The sequence below is a fragment of the Micropterus salmoides genome, unplaced genomic scaffold (genome assembly GCF_014851395.1).
Source record: "Micropterus salmoides isolate LMB-PRFRI ecotype aquatic unplaced genomic scaffold, ASM1485139v1 Ms_hic_scaffold_1163, whole genome shotgun sequence".
In the NCBI taxonomy this organism is placed as follows: Eukaryota; Metazoa; Chordata; class Actinopteri; order Centrarchiformes; family Centrarchidae; genus Micropterus; species Micropterus salmoides.
In genome coordinates, this window is record NW_024040223.1 from 12,139 (window position 1) to 32,000 (window position 19,862).

The 19,862-nt window shown below is 38.1% G+C and overlaps 1 protein-coding gene across 1 annotated transcript; it reads left to right on the forward strand.

Annotated features, from left to right (window-relative positions):
* Nucleotides 1–89: 89 nt before the first annotated feature.
* On the forward strand, nt 90–19,855 carry LOC119898479 (dynein intermediate chain 3, axonemal-like; the record flags this gene model as incomplete). Its single annotated transcript, XM_038712654.1, is given in 21 exon segments — nt 90–138; nt 1,354–1,430; nt 1,540–1,578; nt 4,206–4,390; nt 4,859–4,963; nt 5,472–5,600; nt 5,707–5,906; nt 6,191–6,307; nt 6,748–6,944; nt 7,539–7,657; nt 8,348–8,437; nt 8,759–8,848; nt 10,431–10,550; nt 11,709–11,782; nt 15,233–15,386; nt 16,098–16,197; nt 18,160–18,284; nt 18,757–18,821; nt 19,276–19,316; nt 19,319–19,404; nt 19,637–19,855. Coding segments are annotated over 20 exon segments (2,310 nt in total), but the record flags the coding sequence as incomplete, so codon positions are not given.
* Nucleotides 19,856–19,862: the final 7 nt, after the last annotated feature.

Consider the following 19,862-nt stretch of genomic DNA (forward strand, 5'->3'; position numbering starts at 1 on the left):
GGGACATGATTGGCTCTTGGATCTGTCAGTCAATGTTTTTTTTGCTGTAACCCCTGGAAACCAAACAGTCCCACTGATGAGCGGGCGAGCTGAAATTGTGGAAAGGATTTCAAGCAAACTGCTACGGTTTAACTACAGGTAAACTTTATTTATTCGTTTATAAACTATAGTTGTGTAGTAGCCGCATCTCTAGTGCGATTATCGTTAACTGCGAATAGCAGCGCCTTCGACGAAACTTGACTTGTAATAAACAAACTGTATTCCTAGAGCTCTTTAACCACATCTGTTTACATTACGTTAACGTTACCTCTTCTAGTTAACTTAGCTAGCCAGTAAATTCTGCTAAATTAACAATAGCTTAGGCTGCTTTACGCTAACGTCTTGTCGTACAAGTACGGATGTAACGTTAATGTGTCTGTAACTTAACGTTATATATTGTATATTGCATTATGATAATGTGGCGTTATTAGTTATGACCAACATAATTCGAAGTCGTGGAAAGTAACGAGGTTAAGTACAAGTATTGCAAGTATTAAGTTCATGTATTCCAGCAGAAAATATATTACATCTATTGTTTCTTTTTATAAGTTAAAGATTTAATGTATATGTTTTAAAACATGATGCACGGACGAATCAATTTACCCAATAGGAACGTTAACGTTATATAAGTAAGTGAAAAGTAGCTGCACCTTGAGCAAATATAATATGATATTGCTGCTCACACTTTAATGCATCAGTTTCAATAACTAATGTAACATAATACTCTGAATGGGGCCATACTTTTGCTTTTGATACTTTAGGTAAATAAGTTTATTTGTATAGGACCAACAACAACAAGGTTCTTCCAAGTGCTTTACATACAGTAAGACATTTAAATAAATTAAGAAAATATTTAATATATATAATGGAACAGTAGGCAATATAAAAAAAGACAATACTCTAAAATAGCATAAAATACTATAAACAAAATAATAAAAAATACTTATATTTAAGTACTTTAGGCAATTGTATTTTAAATTACATTTTCATCGCTGGATTTAATTGTGATATTGTTCGTTTTATCGTAATCTTCCTTCCCCATTTTATATCATTAGTTGTAACCTTCGCAATAATAAACTGAAATACACCATAAAAATGTAAGTCAGACTTGGCTGAATTTTCTATTTACAGATAAAGTATATATTTAGATAGCCTTCTTAAAGGGCAGTGCAAAAATTGCAAGGCAATTCTCTTATCCTCCACAAGATGTCGCCACGTGAATTGATAATGATTGATTAAAAATGTGCAGTTTGATGTTTTGCTAGGAGAAATGTTTTCAGAGAATTTATACATAAACCTTCTCTTTCTCATCAGTGAAGCCATCCTAAGTGCAACGATGCCACCTACAAGACAAAAAAGTGCAACAAGCAGTGCAGGCAGTAAGGGGAAAGGTAAAGGTGAGGGTGTGAAAACTAGTTAATGCATGTAAATACAATGCATGTTTGTCTAAGGAAGATCAAATGGAGAGTTAAAAAATGGTGACTGTTACTTCCCTTTCAGGCAAAAAGACTCAGTCACCTGCACACATGGAAAAGCCTGGTAAGAGAAAATTATTCACTGTTTTACTTTATTTACTATGATGAAACTATGATGTAGAAGAGACAATTAAAATATTTTCTTTTAGCTTAGTGCATTCACAGTCATGTCAACTTGAAATAAATAGGTAAACAATTTCAGAAAAAGTGGTGGGTTAACTGGCCTTTGGTTATACTCGGCATAGATGCTGCCTTAAAGTAAACAGTTTTTGTTGTAGGTGCCTGCAGGAATTGCAAATTTGAATAATCTTAAATTACATTATCTAGAGATCTAGTAAATCTTACAAGGCCTTTGGATACAGAAAACTAATTAGTTGTATAATTCTAATTTGAACCTTGTATTTGATTACCTTTTATTTATTTGACAGAGCAATGAATTAATGAAAGTTACAGGACTGTGAAAAAGCTTTGAAGCTGTTTTGAAGACAAAGGGTGGTCACACCAAATATTGATTTGATTTGGATTTCTCTTCTGTTCATTCACATTGCATTTTGTTACTTGAAAACTAAAATCTATTAACATGTCTATTATTTAAAGCATTCTTACTTTACAGCATTTTTTCCACACCTGCCTAAAACATTTGCACAGTACTGAATAAACCAATTATTCAGACTTGTCTTAGATAATGTAGGAGAACTGTCTTACTTTAATGTAAGGATGTAACAAGTATGACTGAAACTAAAAATCAGAGATGAGTTGGGCAAATGATATGCATTCTGTTTGTGACCAAGCTTTTGGTCACAAACAGTGGTGTTAAGAGTCCTGGCTGTTTTGTACATGTATTCATTGTATTCATTAATTTCACCAATTTTCATCTTATACAACCAACAGTAAAAGAACAAGGTTGTTAGATCTCCCAAATTAACACATCCAAATAGATTTATCCTAACCATGACCTAATCCTGATCGTAAACGTCACCTAAAACCAAGTCGTAACCTGTAATTAAATTTGTTAACCTTTTGGGGACCAACGTTTTGTTAGTCCACATCAAGTAACAATGCCTATATGGTGGCCCACTGACTTCATCACTCCTGAACAGGTTTCTCAAGGACCTTGATGATATAAGTGATAGATGATCATATCAGCTGATACAGGTCTATTGTTCAGGCTTAATTTCTTCACTATTAAGAGAAATGAAAACAAACAGCCATACTTACATTGTACTGTGTTATAGTATAAATATCTTACAATATACAGTCGCAGCCTACAAGTGCAGTTTAATTGCATTCTTTAGGGTTATGGAACATTGCACATCACACTCTCTTTGTCTCTCAAGCAAATATTTCCCATGAATACATTTAGTTGACACATAACTCTGTGAAATGAGGGGTGTGAGTTTCCACTACAATGATTTGGCGTGAGGCCTAAGTGGTGTGAGTGGGAAAGGTTGACACACCCAGCTGGGAAGTGGTTACTTAAGCTGTACTTTAGCATTCCAAGGGTCCCCTCAGCAACCTTGTGGAAAGACTTTGAAGAGAGAGACCGCAAGCAGGATGAAAACTATCATTATGCAGGGTCCTGTTTACTGTAGTGTGCCCTGGGCTGAGCCTGGCCTTAGATATGGAGGAGTCTCCATATATTGTTTATTAAGACAACTTTGCTGTGGTGCTGGCGCAGCACTGCGGTTTTATATAGTAACAATCCTGGTTAGATGACTGTAACTGAGCAGTTTATGTTTCACATTCATGCATTATTGATCTGCCTCTCATATGCCAGTATTGTGGAAAATAGAGCAGTAAGCAGTGGGACATTGCTTGTAGGCAATTTTACAAGGATTACATTTCATCCTGTGATTTTGTAGGGTGGTCCACCCTGCAAGTAGAGGCAGGTGAAGGATCAGAGGCATGGTTGTGCGTTTGATGAGAAAAGGCAGTGGTGACTTTAAAGCCTGCCCACTGTACAAATATCCAACGTGGATAAGTGAGGTTTAGATGCTTAGTTGTGGAATCTCTACATTGCCACTCATCACGCTTGTATCTCTGTTTTCAGCACTGTTTGCATCTAAATACAAATTACATTTCTGCTTTCTTCCCATATGTCTGTCAGTCCTGTCTCATTCTGGTGAAGATACGAAAACAAATTTTATATGCAGGACATAATCAGACATTAAACATTTATATTTTTATTCTAACAGTTTTACTATGACACTCCATTTTTAAAGGAATCTTGTTATGTAATATTGGTGCATATCATTTCAAGAAGATATTTTAAAGATGCACAGACAATGACAGCAATTTGTTGTGTACAGACTGCAGGATAGAACACATAGACATGAAAAACCTAGCTTATTATTAGTATTATAGTATATAACACCATCAGTATCAAATCTTCTGGCTTCTGACAAAGACACCTCAACTTATCGTTTCAGAATCATCCTAAAGATTGACTTTATGAGGCCATACTCGCTACAGTTTGCAGGAGAGGAGAAAGAGAATATGAACACACTGTGTTTCTGAATAAATTCACCAAAACAAAAAAAAGTATCTAAAGATCTCTAACAATGTTTTGAAATAGAAGTAGCTATAACTTTTTGGAAAGTCACCCAGCAATCAATTGATGCTATTATTGAGTGCTTGGCCCAAATATTCATAAAATCCAAGTCTCTGTTGATCGTGAACTCTTTCACCAAGGTCATCCTGAAGATATCTTCCCCATGGTCCTGACATCAGCCACCCAGGAGCACTTTGGTTGCCGCACAGACAAGGACGTCACAATAGAGAGCCCTTACAAGCTGCTGAAAAAAGACGACATCATACAGGACATTAAGACAAGAGCTGCAGTGTCCGATTTCAGGCCTGTGAAGCAGATTGTGCTGGTGAGGCTGATCCATTGTCATACAGATCGCTCAGACAATACCCCCAAGACACTGTGATGATATACAGACTCCCAGGTTACAAAAATGTGGGAACAGAGCAGTAACCAGTTTAACTTCATTTCCCATCTGTCTCTGATCTTGATGAAATATGTGGTAACCACCACTTTTACTTTATGCTGTCATGCCCATTCTACTTCAGTACATTACTCTGATGTGGGACCCATACAGACTGATCTGTTCTTTGGTGATGCGTGTGTGGTTGTCTGTCTTTTTCTGTGTTCCTAAATCCTACAGCATCAGTCTTCATGTCTGAAATCCACCTCACTCCGTTGCACACTATCTTGACCAAATTCTTCCTGTAGTTCCCTTGTGGTTGCCAGAATCCATTCAAATACACCACATTACTTTTTTTCTAAAGAAACGCTGTCATGAAAATAGCTGAATGTTGAAAATTCTTTTATCTGACAGGACTACCCAGAGGATGAGATCTTACTGGTTTTTGACAGGGACTTCACCTATGATCAGAGCTTCTACCTGGTTCTGACACCAGAAGCTAAGGACAGAATCCTCAACGTAAGCAGACAGTAGTTTTGGTTATGGTAACAAAATGCACTGCTTTTGCTCTTACTAATTTCATGTCCACTACTTGGTGTTTTTGTTATAAATATAAATAAATATTTCCTAGTCATGAGGATAAATACCTTAATCATTTAGCATGGGCATATTAGCACCAGTGCAGGGACAATATTTTATTTCACTTTTATTCTGGTTAACAATTTTTTAAGCCGGAATGTTATAATTTTATTTACTTTCCTTTTATATTATAGATGTGTACGCTGTTTTATCACTTACCGCTAACAGGAATCGCTGGTAACAGTGGTCATACATTTGGAGGGCCCATGGGGCTTTGGTAGCTCGAATATTTTTAATGGCTGATTAAAATAGTTTAAGACTTCTAGATCTATTTAACTATCTTGCTGTAACTTCAAAATGTGGAAAGTTCATAAAAAACCCTCACCTTCTACTTTAGTGTGTTTCCTGTTCTTTATACTGTATACTCTTGTAATTCTGTGTACTGCAGCCCCCAGAGCCTGAGACACCAGAGGTGTTTCAGAATGAAGTCAATAAAATCCCAGCACCAAGGCAATGGATATCTCTTGGTAGTGAGCAGGAAATAGAAGAAGAATCTATCAAAGAGACCAGAGAAAAGGTACTGCAGTATATAAAAAACACATTAAATATGCACAGTATATAAAAAACACATTAAATATGTCCTTCCATTTCACCTCTCTATTTTGTCCCGGTTTTGTCTTAAGTTGTTGTACAAGTTCACCAGAGTGCGGAGGAAGTTTGGATTACCAGTCTGTTTTTCCGACCGCAACGCTGCAGATGCCAAGGATGCCTACCTAGAGTGTGCTTCCTATCAAGACAGCAGATTCAGCATCAAGAAGATGCAGAGGGACTGCGGGGTTCAGTCTGTTCCCAGACTGCAGAGCAGCAGTGCTCAGACACAGTGGTATGGCAGCAAATCATTACACATAAAAGGGAATTGTTCTACGGGGGGGAAAGCACTCTGCCAGCATCTGCCAGTCTGGTGAAATAATTTTACCTGTTTCAATGCATTAAGAAAATAAGATTTTAACACAGAATGCAATATTAAATCCCTTTGTAAGACAATTATTTTTTTATATGCCTTATACTAGGTGAGACAGATTATATAGCTGTATATTAGTAGTAGTTTAGTATAGTTTCTCCACTGCAACAAATATATTGTATAATTATTTTCTGCCCACTTTGCAGGAAGTTTCAGAAGAATGTCTTTACCCAGTACGTGCCAAGAGAGTTAAGTGATGAAGAAAAAGAGAACAACCTCCAGTCTGAGAACCTGAAGAATTTTTGCAACTCAGTGACCCCCAGGTAAAATGAAATGTTCAAGTGATGTCATGTTCTGCTTTCTATACTGGATAGCAAGACTGATAGTCAACCCAGCCAACTCAATAGATTAGATTACTGTATCGGCCTCAGGGTACTCACACTCATCTATACCACTGTAGGAGCATCAAAATATTTAAAGGGAGTACTTTGATGATGCTTTCACCTTCCAACTGTACTATATTTTGTGCTGTCATAGTTGAATTCACAAACAAAAGTTTCAATAACACATTGTAATTGTACATATTCCCACACCCCCAATCTTCCTTGGTTCTCAGGTAAGAGATAATTAAACATCTGGAGTTTAGAAAATGTTGTACCGTAGCTATGGAGAAATACAATGGAGGGCAATGAAAAATTATGCACACTTAGATGAAAGTGTTTCCGCTTTACCTAAAAACATTTTTTGTTTTTTTTCTTTGCAGGGTTTTGCAAGTCCTTCAGCAAGAAGAGATCATGAATGTGTTCATTGATGACTGGAAAGCTCTGGGCACAGCAGCTGAAGACGGTGACTGGTCTGGGAAGGTTTCCGAAGGTTTGATACTTTATCAGGCCTTCACAGACCAGAAGTACACCAAGGACAAGAAAATCAGCAGCATTAATTGGCACCCTACCATCTACGGTAAAGTACAGAATTCATCAGAGAACAGATTTCTCCGCTGGGTTTGAACAGTGAAAAATTGCTCACACAATTTTGCATTAATGCATTGTATTGTATATTATAATATTAGTATATTCTTAGTGAAACAAAATGTTATTTGGATCAGATTAGTTTACTTAGTGTCATTTTAGAACATGTTCAGTAGATTATGGTTTTAAATGTCTATAATAGCGTTGGGTTGAAAAGTGCTGGCAAGGATAGTTTTGATGGACAATGCTGGCAATGATTATAACAAAAATAAATAACATCCATTCTCCCTGTTATTACACTGTCACTAACCAATATCAGAATTTCAAATCCTCATCTAAAAGCATTACTGTTCTTCAGTACTGCTTTGTAATGTTGCTTAGCTGTCATCCCCCATAAGGTACACTTCCAGCAAGACTGATAATAATATCAGTGCAAAAACATGTAATCAGTGCGAATATATGTTATTCAAAGAAGGGGTCAGAGATAAACCACAGATTTCTCAAACTCTGTAAACATATTTAACATCTGGTTTTTTTGTTAGTTAGTGTAGTTGATACAGAGTATGATGTGTTTTTGATGTGGTAGGTTTGATCGCTGTGGCTTTGGCAGAGAAGAAGAATGAGCAGTTGAACGAGTCCAAAACGTTTGTCGTCAGACCATCTCTCATTCTCTTCTATAGCTTCTCCAACCCCTCTAATCCACAGGTATGGAAAGTGTATAATAGGCACCCTCTGAGTCAATGTGGAAAGTGGACAAGTTGGAAAAGAAGAAAGACAGAATTTCTCTACCTTCTCACCTCACATCTGTTTGAGATACACTTTGATAAGAAACGGCTGGAAGGATTTGCTTTGTGCTGTTATTCAAGACCATTATTTGCTTCAGCAAAATTTGATAGGCTCTATTGATTTGACCCAGGCTTTCAATCAATAAAATTGAGCTGCTAAATCACTCAAAAGTAATATGAGTTCTGGATGATGTATGCCTTAACTGGTGCATGTGTCATGTTTGGTTTCACTGTCTGCTGGAACAGGGATCAAAGTGGTAAAGGGTAATGTGTAGCGGAAACCAGATACATTATATAATGGAAATAAATCTATTTATTTAGTGTGGGGAGCAAAGTGCTGTAGTTTAGTCTCGCTGCTAATCTAAACTCCAGCAAGGTGCTACAAAATGACTTCTTTGTAATACCATGCTGCCCCTCCTCGGTCTATTTCCACTTGTGCCTGAAGAAGTGGAATCTACTGTGTGCATTTGGTTTTGTGGATTAAAAGCTAAGCTTTGTATGGGGAGAATAAATAAATACTTGGGATGGCAAGCACCCAATATGTAGAAATGTCTACTTTGAAATATAATAATTCTGCCATATGTATGTTGGTTTTCTGTGTTGTTTGCAGTTGCTTCTGGAGTGCCCAGATGACATTTTTGCCTTTGAGTTCTGCCCCTCTGATCCAAATATTATTGTTGGCGGCTGCATAAATGGCCAGGTGCTGACTTTGACTCTACTCTGCATTTCTGCATTACTGCATCTGCTGCCTTTTCTGCCTCATAGTAGTTTTTGTACTTTACCACTTCCCCAAGCCCCTATTTTTATTATAAGAGAAAATTAGATTAATATGATTTATGTAATACACCTTTGGTCACTACTAGTCATAATCCTGTACAGTTCCCATGTATTATTTCTGTTCCCATTCTGTTTTAAATTGACATTTTCCCTGATTTATGTGTTTTTCACATGATGAAGTGTATTTAGCACACAGCTCAGATATTGATCTCCTCTAACTGATTTTGCATTGCTATTGTCTCAGGTTGTGTTATGGGACATTTCTGCTCACGTTACGCACTTACAAGGAACACAGCCAACTGGTAAAAAGGTCTCTGTCAACACTGACACATTCGTAAGTACCCATATCCTGTCTCTAACATGCACAATAATACAATTATACATGATGTTTTATATTAGTGTTGGTGTATTAAATCTGGTATCAGTTACTTTAAATATTTGGCTAGTGATGATGTCAGTTTGGTTTATTCAAGTAGGGGTCCTCAGTTTATCAAAGCATGCAACATATTTGCTGTAAAAGACAGGCAGTACTCTTCAGTGGGCTGTATGACAGAGTGAGATGATGATACATTGACTCCTGAGTTCTCTCCTCATCCTCACCCTTTCATTAGATGGGAATGCAGTGGCCTAATGGTCCTTTTCAAGCCAGCCACAGCCATCAAAACTAGTCCCACAAACGTACTGGTGATGCCAGGAGTAAATCTCTAAGCAAATTTATATAATTACATGACCCTACTACTAAACGAAAGCACCCTGTTAGGCCTCACAAAAAAACCCTCTATTATTTTGTAAAGTAATAAAGGAAAGGTGGGGGGAGAGAGAGGTAATGATAAACTTGGGCTCAGATTTAAACCCACACCATAGCAAGTACATTAAATCCACCGTAGCCTGTTGAGACATCCAGAGGCCATACATTAAACCAGTTCTGTTCATTAAAGCCTGACCTCCACTGACGTCTTCTACTTGGCTGCTGTATTTAAATAGGCACATATGCCCCCATCATCAACCCCCATTTGCTTTGTGTGTGTTTTTTGCCTCTACAGTGGAACAGCTGTCTTCATCCCTGTCCTCACTACTTCCTTCTCTTTTGCTTTCCCCTCTCCCACCGTCCGCACCTCCCTCTGTTCTCTTTGTCCTTGTTTGCTCTTCATTCCCCAGAGTCAACAGCATCAGCTCACATACTCCAGCTGTTACACAAGCCTTCCATCTTTCACCATAGTTTGTCCCCATAGATGATAACACACGCAAGCAAATCAGATTGCTGCCCTCCTGGTGTTTGCAGTGTAAACGATGGCAGTTGTAGGCTTTATTTCCATATTGAGTGCTGTGAAAGCTGTTCTACACCAGCACCTGTTGCTAGCTCATCAGATAAACGAAGAATAAAAATCCTCCTGTATAGATTTGTGTTCTGTTTGAACCATTTAAATCCAACTGCACTGCACAATCAAACAAGCAGATGTATGTGCACTCAGAGTTAGCATGCAGCAGCATGAGTAGATGTTTAAAACCAGTAATCTAAATAAAATTAAAAAAGTAGAAAAAGATAAAGTTATTTTTGACGTGCAAACTGTGTCACAATCAGCAATCAGAAGTTTTGCACTTGTTAAATGTTGAACTGTTAATATTATACCCTGTTGCCAGGTTTTATATCTAGTATTGCAAAAAGTGTGCCATAATCCATATTGCTATTAACACCAGTGTGCTATTTGAATCTTTATGCTACGTGACAGCAGCACTATTATGATTCAGTGATACTGAAAAAAATCCTTTGTTACACATTCTGTACAATTTGGTAAGCGTACTATATTTGAAAATCCTGCTGGATCATTTTAGGATGGCTGTTCAGCACTGTTTAAAGATTGAATTGTCTGAGCTCACTGAACATGCTGTGCCTTTTGTGTCTGACCTCCCATCAGGACCTCGAGAACAACAAAGAGAATAAGACTCCCGTTGTGTGCTACTGTGCAGTGTCTGCCTTAGACAGCAGCCACAAAGCACCAATTACTGATGTCCAGTGGCTGCCACCAACATTTGAGGTATACAGAGCTGAAGGGCAGGGGTTGGAAGGTGTAACAACTGCAGACTAAAAGAACATTCCACAAAGTTTATCAGTATTTCATTTGGTCTGTCTTGATTATTAAAAGGTGTTTTGTGTGACTATACAGCAGCAAAACATTATTTAATGTTTTCTTCTTCTCAAGCTTATTTTATTATATCTAATGTAAACGCTGGCATAGTTTCCAACACACTGGAGCCAACTAGAGTACATTTTAATCCTTCACCTCTAAGTCTCAAATTGATAGGAACACATTAAACACTTAAATGATCAGAGTTCTTATTATATGTTTCTATATCTAGTTTTAGAATGTTGGCAGAGTTTTTAACTGACTAAGGTTAAAAGCCACTTACATTTACATTTTCTCATTTGGCAGACGATTTTATCCAAAGCGACTTACATTTGACTTGAATATAAACAAGACTGACAGGAGGCACAGGGAAGTAGAAAAGGCTGAAGTCAGGGCAGAGAAAAGGCTGTGAAGGTTAGAATGCAACATATTGAGGGTATGATGATAGGAAGTGCAAGATTCGAGGAAGGTATACAGGGATGATACTGTGAGAGAACAAAAAATAATAAGATAAAACATAGTTGGTGCTGATCCAGATCAAGATGGGTTCCTTTTGTACTGACAGACTTTCACTTGCAGATCATAATGTCTGCCATCCAGTTTCCGTACGCTAATAGTGGCCCAGCATGAAAGAAAATCTTTTTTTCTAAAAATGTATTGCCCTAAAGTGATATTTGCTAAAAACCAAGAAAATGTTAGCAGCCATAAAAATGTCCATACAGTAATAATGAACAGTGGTCTCACACTGATTCAAGTCCACAGAATCTAAGCATGTTGCTTTGTGTTCGTACAATCTTTTTCATTAAACAATGAAGAATGAATAACGCTATAATTCTGGTTTCCTGTTGCTGCCTATCCCTCGTGTCTATACAGCCAACTGCAATAAATCATGACAAACATTGGCATTCATCTGGATAAGTAAAATAAGGCAATCATCAAAGTGCCCCCCAGGGCAAATTTACCTCCCATATATCTTCAGGAACCTTGTTCACTATTGTCAGCTCTTTACATTACAAAGCCTGACTAGACAGACATTTGTTGGTTTTGTGACTCACTCTCTCTGATTAGGTGACCAGGACTGGCTTACCAGTGGAGAACAAGTATAACATTTCTGTTCAGGTCGTCACCTGCTCCCCTGACTTGTAAGTCTTATACAGGAAGATGTTGAATTAAAATGTTAAATTTATGAAATGCTGTCAGCCTGAAGTGAATATAACCAAGTGATATATGAGAGATTTTGACTTAACAAGCATGCGTGTTTGTTTATAGTTGGCAGCTTCTGCCAGGTACAGAACATATGCATTCCTTCTATTACTATTCCCCTTTACCCTGTTCACTTTTGTCTGTCTGTGGAATTCAGTATGATCAGTGACTGGTTGTATTTTCTCATCAGTTGTACTTGTGTGTTGTGATAGCACTGTACATGCTGGTAAAAGCTATTCTGCCAGTGTTGTTGGTGTTTGTGTATGCGTGTGATTATTTTCAACTGACATAATTATGATCTACCATGAATTACTATAGCTGATCTTTTGTTCCACGTGAGGGTGCGGAAGAAGTGTCCAGATCTTTTACGCAATTCTACAATGTAGAAATACTTTGTTACCAGTAAAAGTCAAATGTTAAAAAGTTGTTGATTACATTTTTGTATTATCAATATGAATCCAGTAGCCTAACTAGTAAAGCAAGTAGAGCTGTCCCCGACTAAGGGTTTACATAGTCCAATCAGAATCGTCAGGTCCTGCCTATTGTCTACTAAATCATGTGTGGTTTTGTGCACAACGATGGGGGGGGGAAGCCGCGGAGCTGCAGTCTCCATTCATTCAACTTACACTGTAAATATGCATATAAACTGAGGTTTATTGAAGACCATTTTCTCTCTCTCTCTCTTTCTAGCATACCTTCAGTTTTGCATGCATGCCGTGCTGCCGACAACTGCATGCACGACGCGGCTCCTCGTGGGTCTATTTCAAGTAGCCGGCTATTTAAAAACTATATAATATTCTTTGTGTGGTTCATCAACAGTGATAAATTATCCGAAAGTCCCGCAAGGCACGGACAACTCGGCACAACACCAGTGAAGCTGGGGCTCCGTCTCTTCAGAAAATGCCCGCTGCGGATGGTCGGTGATCGTTCCTGAATTTACGCATGGATCCACGATGATAGAGAACTATAGAAATTATTGGCAATAAAGCATGCTGTCAATATTTTCGAGACCCCCCAAAATTTCACAAATCATGCTTTTAGGGGAGCTGATATCTTATTTAGGGGAGCTAAGCTCCCCTGGCTCCCCCCTAGTTTGCACCCTGCCTACTGCGTTGAAAAAGTTAAGTAAAAGTATGTAAGTAGGCGATGAGCTGGAAGATGTAGATTAAAAATAAAAGTAGCCTACTCAAAGCAGAAAGAAAATTGTCCCGTATGACTGTATACTATTATATATTCTATCAGTAGATTATTATTCCTCATGCATTAATGTAGTTGGTTGAGGTTGAACTATTTTGTATCAGACTGCAATTAATGATTATTTTTATTTTAATCAGCTGATTATTTTCTCCATTAATCGAAATAGTGAGAAATGTTGTCACAGTTACCCAGGGCCCTAAGTGGGACCTTCACAATGCTTATTTTGTCAGTCCAAACCTCAAAATGATTGACAATACATTAAAAGCAGCAAATCTTCACGTTTGTGAAACTGGAACCATGAAATGTTTTTACATGAAAAATGACTAATACCAAAACAGTTGCCAATTAAATTTCCGTCAATTAGCCTAACTGATGTAGTTCTACTAGCTGGACTTGTATAAACTGTTAAGTAATTTAATTTATATCAAAACATCCTATTTTTTTTTAACTTTCATACACATACATACACATACATTTTTAAAAAAAGTAACTAGTAACTGAAGCTGTCAGATAAAGTAAAAAGTTTAATATTTCCCTTTGAGATGTGGTGAAGTAGTAGAAAGTGGTTCAGTACAAATACCTTGTGTACATAAGTACAGTAGTACTTTGTCCACCACTGGGCTTAGCTTTGGCTACCTGAAACTAAGGAAAGGACTAGAGATATTTTCCTATATTTTGTTTCTGGACAGAAAGCTATTATCCATCATGAAGGTGAAAATGGCTAGCCTTGAGGCACAGTGCTTCAAGTGGGAATCCCCTACCGCTGTCATCGAGGCATTAAAATGTGCAACAAACAATTACAACACAAAACACTATTTACAAGCTGAAATGTGTAGCCTACTCTCACGCACAGCTTGGCATACATGTGTAGGGCAAGTTCTGCCATCCTACTGTAGGCCTATTTGTAAAGAACTGCTGTTCAGTGGGCTTGTTTGGGGCCAAATTTCTTTTTTGTTGTGATACATTTGTATTTTTGAAATATAAGTATATATATAAATAATCTTTTATCAGATCTACCTATTATTATAATTTGTATTTGTTCGGATCAGTTATTTATAGGTAAAATCTAACTGCCGAGGGGCCACTGCGGCAAATATTTGAGTGGCTCCTCCTCTAACACGCTTTATCTCACTCCAAACTTTTGATCAAACTTGAGAGCCCTGGGGTCAGCACTAAAAGCAAGCTATAAAAAAGTCTGTATTTGTCTCTGAAAATACAGTACTTGAGTTAATGTATTTAGTTACTTTCCACCACTGTGTGTGGGCCACTGTCATTTGCTGTGACATTCAAAAAACAGCATCTGCCAGGTTCTCCATGGACTTGTGTCAACAAAAACAAAAACAACACTAGCTTATTCTCCCTCTGCTGACCACACTGTATTGTGTCAGATATTTAAGAGATGTGCAGTCTATGAGGGTACTGTCTTTAGTAGCCAGATTACAGGTCCCACTAGACATCATTGTTAGTCATCATCGCTTACACACAAACATGTTAGAGAATTCTTGGCCTGATATGTGTGAATGTATACGGCAAGACATGATGAAGTTGTTGAAATAGTATACTGATACTTTATTTCAGCATCTGTGAGAAACATTTCCAGTGTGTGTTTTATGTGTTTGAGCTGTGAAATAATAATTGTGGAGAGTTGTGTAACATGTCATCTAATATACCAGGGCCCCTTTTCAGAAAGCAGGATTAGTGAGAACTCTGAGTATGTATGTTGGAGCTTCACTGATGATGTGTTTTTTTCATTCCCATGCACGCGCTTCCATCAGGTTCAACATGCTAAGAGTTGATTGAGCTAATTCTCATCAGCTGTTTTGGAACCGCCTATCAGCAATTTATTTTTATTTGTTTAGCGAGTGGACTATGCTTCTGACTGCAGTGTGCAGAAGTTGAAGTGAAGTATCAGCCTCTAGCAGATGTTTGTAGCTTTGATATAAATGCAGACTGCTTAGTATATATTTGGAAGTCTGGGTAATGTCCATAGATTGGTGGTGAAGGAATTGTAGATGAAGTGATGCCAAAGTACTGCTCACTTTCTGTGGTTATTAGCAGACAGTGCTGCTTTTTGTGCCTTTAATTAGAGAATGACGCAGGTCTCCAAAAAGTCTGTATCAGTTAATAATTTGTTTTTATTAATATTCAGGTTGATGTAAAGATTTTGTCTGTGTCTCTCTCTCCCTCTACAGTGCTCTAATGTTCTGGGATGTGCGAGGATCAAAACTGTTGAGCCAGTCAATGTCAGACATGAAGCCAAATGTGGATCAGAAGACCCAGTTGACACTCTCCACTGTCCCTGACACTTTCAAACACCTGGACCGGATATGGAAACCCCTTTTCAGGGTACTACAGGGTTTGAGGGTGCAATGGGGATGCACAAAACTCATGATTTGTGTAGAATCATAACTCTTTGGGACAAAAGTTTCTTAATGTAAATATTAAGATGTATTGTTTACGGCAAAAACTTGGAAGTCCACCAATACTGGAAGAAAATACTGCTAATCCTGCCGATCTTTGTGAAAACATTTGATAAATGTTAACATATTTTGACTATTTACTGTCATGACAAATTTTATTTTGATGCTGAAATATTTAAAAATGAATATATGTAGATATGTGAATACACCTGCATTTGATATAAAGCCATGAGTAAGCTAAAGCTTTCAAAAAATAATAAGATTTGGATTTGCTATTCCACTTCCATGCTTGACATTTTCATGGATGCCAAACATTTTTTTTTAATAAAACCAATAAAGTAACAAAGTTGAATATTGAGTGTGGACACACTTAAAAGGAGGAAGGACTGAGGCTTTGAGTTTGGCTAATTCCCCACAGTGCTAACACATTAAACCACAATATGAATGTAACATTATCTACAACTCAAATTTAAAAGCTCTGTGTATGTGTGTGTATTTATCTATATATATCTATGTATTGAAATATGGCTCATTTAATGCTTTTTCTTGTGCAGTTCCTTGAACGTAGTCTGTGATTTTGTTTTACATAATGTTTAGTCTCTGTCTTCTAGTTTTCTTCTTCTCTGTCATGCATCAGGTTTCCCTGCCAAAGATCGATACCAGTGGAGAATGCGCTCCTTTGAAGTTCAGCCTGGAACACTATACCTCTAATGGTAATAATATAAGTAGTACCACAGGTGAGGAATTTTACCCTTGAGGCTGCCTGAGTTTATTGGCACAGTCTCCCTTCCTCCTTCTTCCTACAATCAGTCACACAAATGAGCATTACTCAATTACATTATTACAAATATTACTGGTTTTATTGTTGCATTCAGAGCACATCATGAAAGTGGGTTATAACTCACTCACACACTCACTCAATCACTTTTAGAAAGCAACCGATTGTACAAAAGAGACAGCTCTGTGGTCATTGTCACTGAGTTCAAAATGTAAAATGCAAATTTCGCCTGGTTTTGTGTACATTACATGAGTAGTCCTACTTTTCATTTTACTCCTCAGAACATCACAGGTGAGAGGAAAGCTTAATTTGTGAAGGTGTGTGTTAGAAACAAGCGAGGAGATCAAATCATTTACATTATAAACATAACAATCCCATGTCTGATAGTTCTCAGAAGTGTGAGCATGACTGCAGATCTGTTTTGGGGATCTTGGATTCTTTTATTCTGCTTCGGATGGCTGAGCATAGTGATCAGTGGGGCGGAGTTCACTCAGCCCTCGGGTACTCTAGTTTTCTGTCTGTGTCCCTCTTCTCTCCTCCAGTTTCATACCACTTTATTAAGTGATACTTCCAAAACAAGGCCCTCATAGTTGCAGAGCATTAGGCGTGCGGACTGTCAGCTCTTTGCAATATGCTACTCAGGCTCCTTGAGGGCCAGAAGATGATCGTGTGTGTCCTGGCTGGTCAAGAAGAGACCTGTCTTTGTCTGACTTAAGGTCTGCCTCTCTAAACACAGCTTTGGCTGGCGGTTATAGAATTAATATGTCCACTAACTGAGGCAGTAAATCTGCTGGTGTTTTTTCAGCAGCCCTAAGGCAATCTGTTATTAAGGTTTTAATGAGTTGCTGTGTGATAAATACTTTGGTGCTACTTAAGATGTTTGACTGAGATTGATTGAGTCTACGCTGTCTGCCTCTGAGCTCTGTATTCAGCATTTTGGTCAGAGCCTTTTGGCATTTCTGATGCTGGACTCACTTGCACAAAAAGCGGTAGCCGCTGTTCCACTCAGCCCTGCAACAGTACCACATGATTTTATACACCAAGTGTTTGCGAGCAACCCCTCATGGGGATTGAGCAACAGCAGAGGAGTAGTGCAGTGTGGTAAAAGTGAAACAATGTCTACATCTGTGGCTGTGCTATATCGTCTGTCTCATATCTTTACACACATCTTAACTGGGGGAAAGTGGATTTAGAAGATGTTTGACTGGGTAATCTGATTTGACCTTCAAGAGCTAACCTAACAGAGTGAGGCTGAGACTTGGTTGAGAGCGGCCCGCTGATAAGGGGGTGTGAACAGATAGTCCTGTACTGTCCCTGACAGACAGTTGGGCTTTTGTGATGGAAAAGGGCTCTTCCATCTCAACCAGTCCTGCCTATCTCAACCCTCCCACCCTTCTCCCTTACTGTCTCCTTTCTCGCTACAATCCTCTCTCCCACCTCCACCTCCTTTTCTTTCCCATTCCCCTCATATCCCCTCGTACCAGCCCATTCACCTCAGCTGTACCCTTCCCTACCTCCATCTCTTTTGTCCTTCCTGTTCATGGTCAGATTACAGAGCAGGCTGCACCAAATCCACTGTTAAATCTCTCTTATTAACTCTTTCTCTCTTATTTTTTTTTAAGTAGATGTCTTTCTTTTCTGATAACTGATTAGTGTTTTCAAATGGTTAAATACATGTTTTGGAATTTCTTCTTTGTAAACAAGACCCAAAAATAGCTTCAAGAAAGCCAGGAGCCAAGTGCTCTGTGAGAGTTTTCTACAGTGTATTGTCAACATTTTGTCCCTAATGAGGACCCTGCGGTCTCTCTTGACTTTCTGAAAAAGGCTTATGAATGTGAAAGAAATGTACAAGTTGAACTTTTACCCTTATCTTACATTCTGCCCCGCTCCCTACCCTCTCCCTTGCTGTTTACCCTGACAGAGGAAGCTAATGAAAATGATGATAGCTTAATGGTCATCCCGGACTACAGCCAGCTCAGAGCGCTCTCAGCTAGAACACTCAGACCTCTGGACGATGTCAATACCAAGCTCTATATTGGAACAGAGGTGAAATATTCTTAGCAATAAAATAAAAGCAAGTCATTCTTCACTATGAGCCTTTAAGAGTTTTTTTCTGCTTACAGATATTAATGATGGAACAAAGACTAAGGAAGATATTATTTTATAGGAATTATTGTATTGGAAGAACCCACAAATATTATGACATTGTTGTTGTTAATTTGGGTGTCTTTCAAAACTGAGAATTAAATTCTACTACAAATATTGTTTGTACCAAAATTAAATATTGGCTTTAAGTTAAGCTAAATATGTCACATTTTATTGTATTGAACATGAGCAATTTACCATCTCAAAATCACAGGAAAATAAATCTACTGTTCAAGTTTTAATCGACTAGCCCATTTGTAACAATTTTATCAGCAGCTCTGTTAACAAAACTAAGACAAAATATAAAATGTGATCAGGTTTATACCATGTTTCCTTCTAACATGTTCCATTATGTGTATATTTTTACTGCCAGAATGGAGAGATTGTTTACACTGACTGGAAACTGGAGAAGGACGACTCAGGACGGCTGCACAGTGAGTATTCTGGCTTGCAATTATCAAAATGAGTTTAAAGGAACATAAGCACATTAACTGCAAATCGTGTATTCTTGACTGTTGACCATTTCCATAGCAGACCACAATGCGGTTTATTTTATCCATTATGTTATCCACTAATCCAACAATAATGGTATCCCCAAAGTCTTGAGACAAAAGAAGCGACTGACAGCAATACATTAAATCATAATAACAATTATATCCAATTTATTAAAATATTTTTAATAAGAACTATGTATGTTTTAATAAAGCACATTAAGTCAACTGTTTCGTTTGGCACCTATGCTGAATGTAATCACTGTCCAAATTTGTCAGTGCATTTAAAGGGACACAGAGGGTTAATTGTTCCTCGTATTGCATTGCTCTGTGCTTCTGTGGAAGCAAATTACTGTCAATATAACAGTACACCCTTCTCTTCCTGTCCCTCCTCCCCCCAGGTGCCAAGCCCTCCACTGTTTTAGCATCCATCACTGGTTGGTGATACGGTACAGCGGTCACCCTTCTTCAAAGACATTATTTTGACAACAGGAGGCTGGAGCTTCGCCATCTGGAAGGAGGGCGTCATGGTAACAACAACCGTCGTTTCAGCTACAGTACCAGTTAAAATCATATCCACATACTTGATTGAGTTACAATAACAATTAACACAAAAGATCAAAGTTATCCTAGACTTTTAACATAATCAGTCCTTTAAGTTATCATGATGTACACAACAAGATCAAAATCATAATATTTAACATATTATTGCATTTTAAACCCATTGACTCAATTTAACTTCTTGTAAACTATGACATTCAGGACGGTCCCATCATTCAGTCAGCAAGCTCTGAGCATGTGTGCACTGTGGGATGCTGGTCTCTGTCCCGACCAGCTGTTTTCTTCATTGGGAAAGAGGATGGCAGCATTGATGTGTGGAACCTGCTGGAAAAGACCAGTGAACCTGTACGGGTACACGCACACATTACCAACGCCAAGATTACGTGCATCAAACCCTGGACCGCCTCATGTGAGTTCTTGGCCTCTT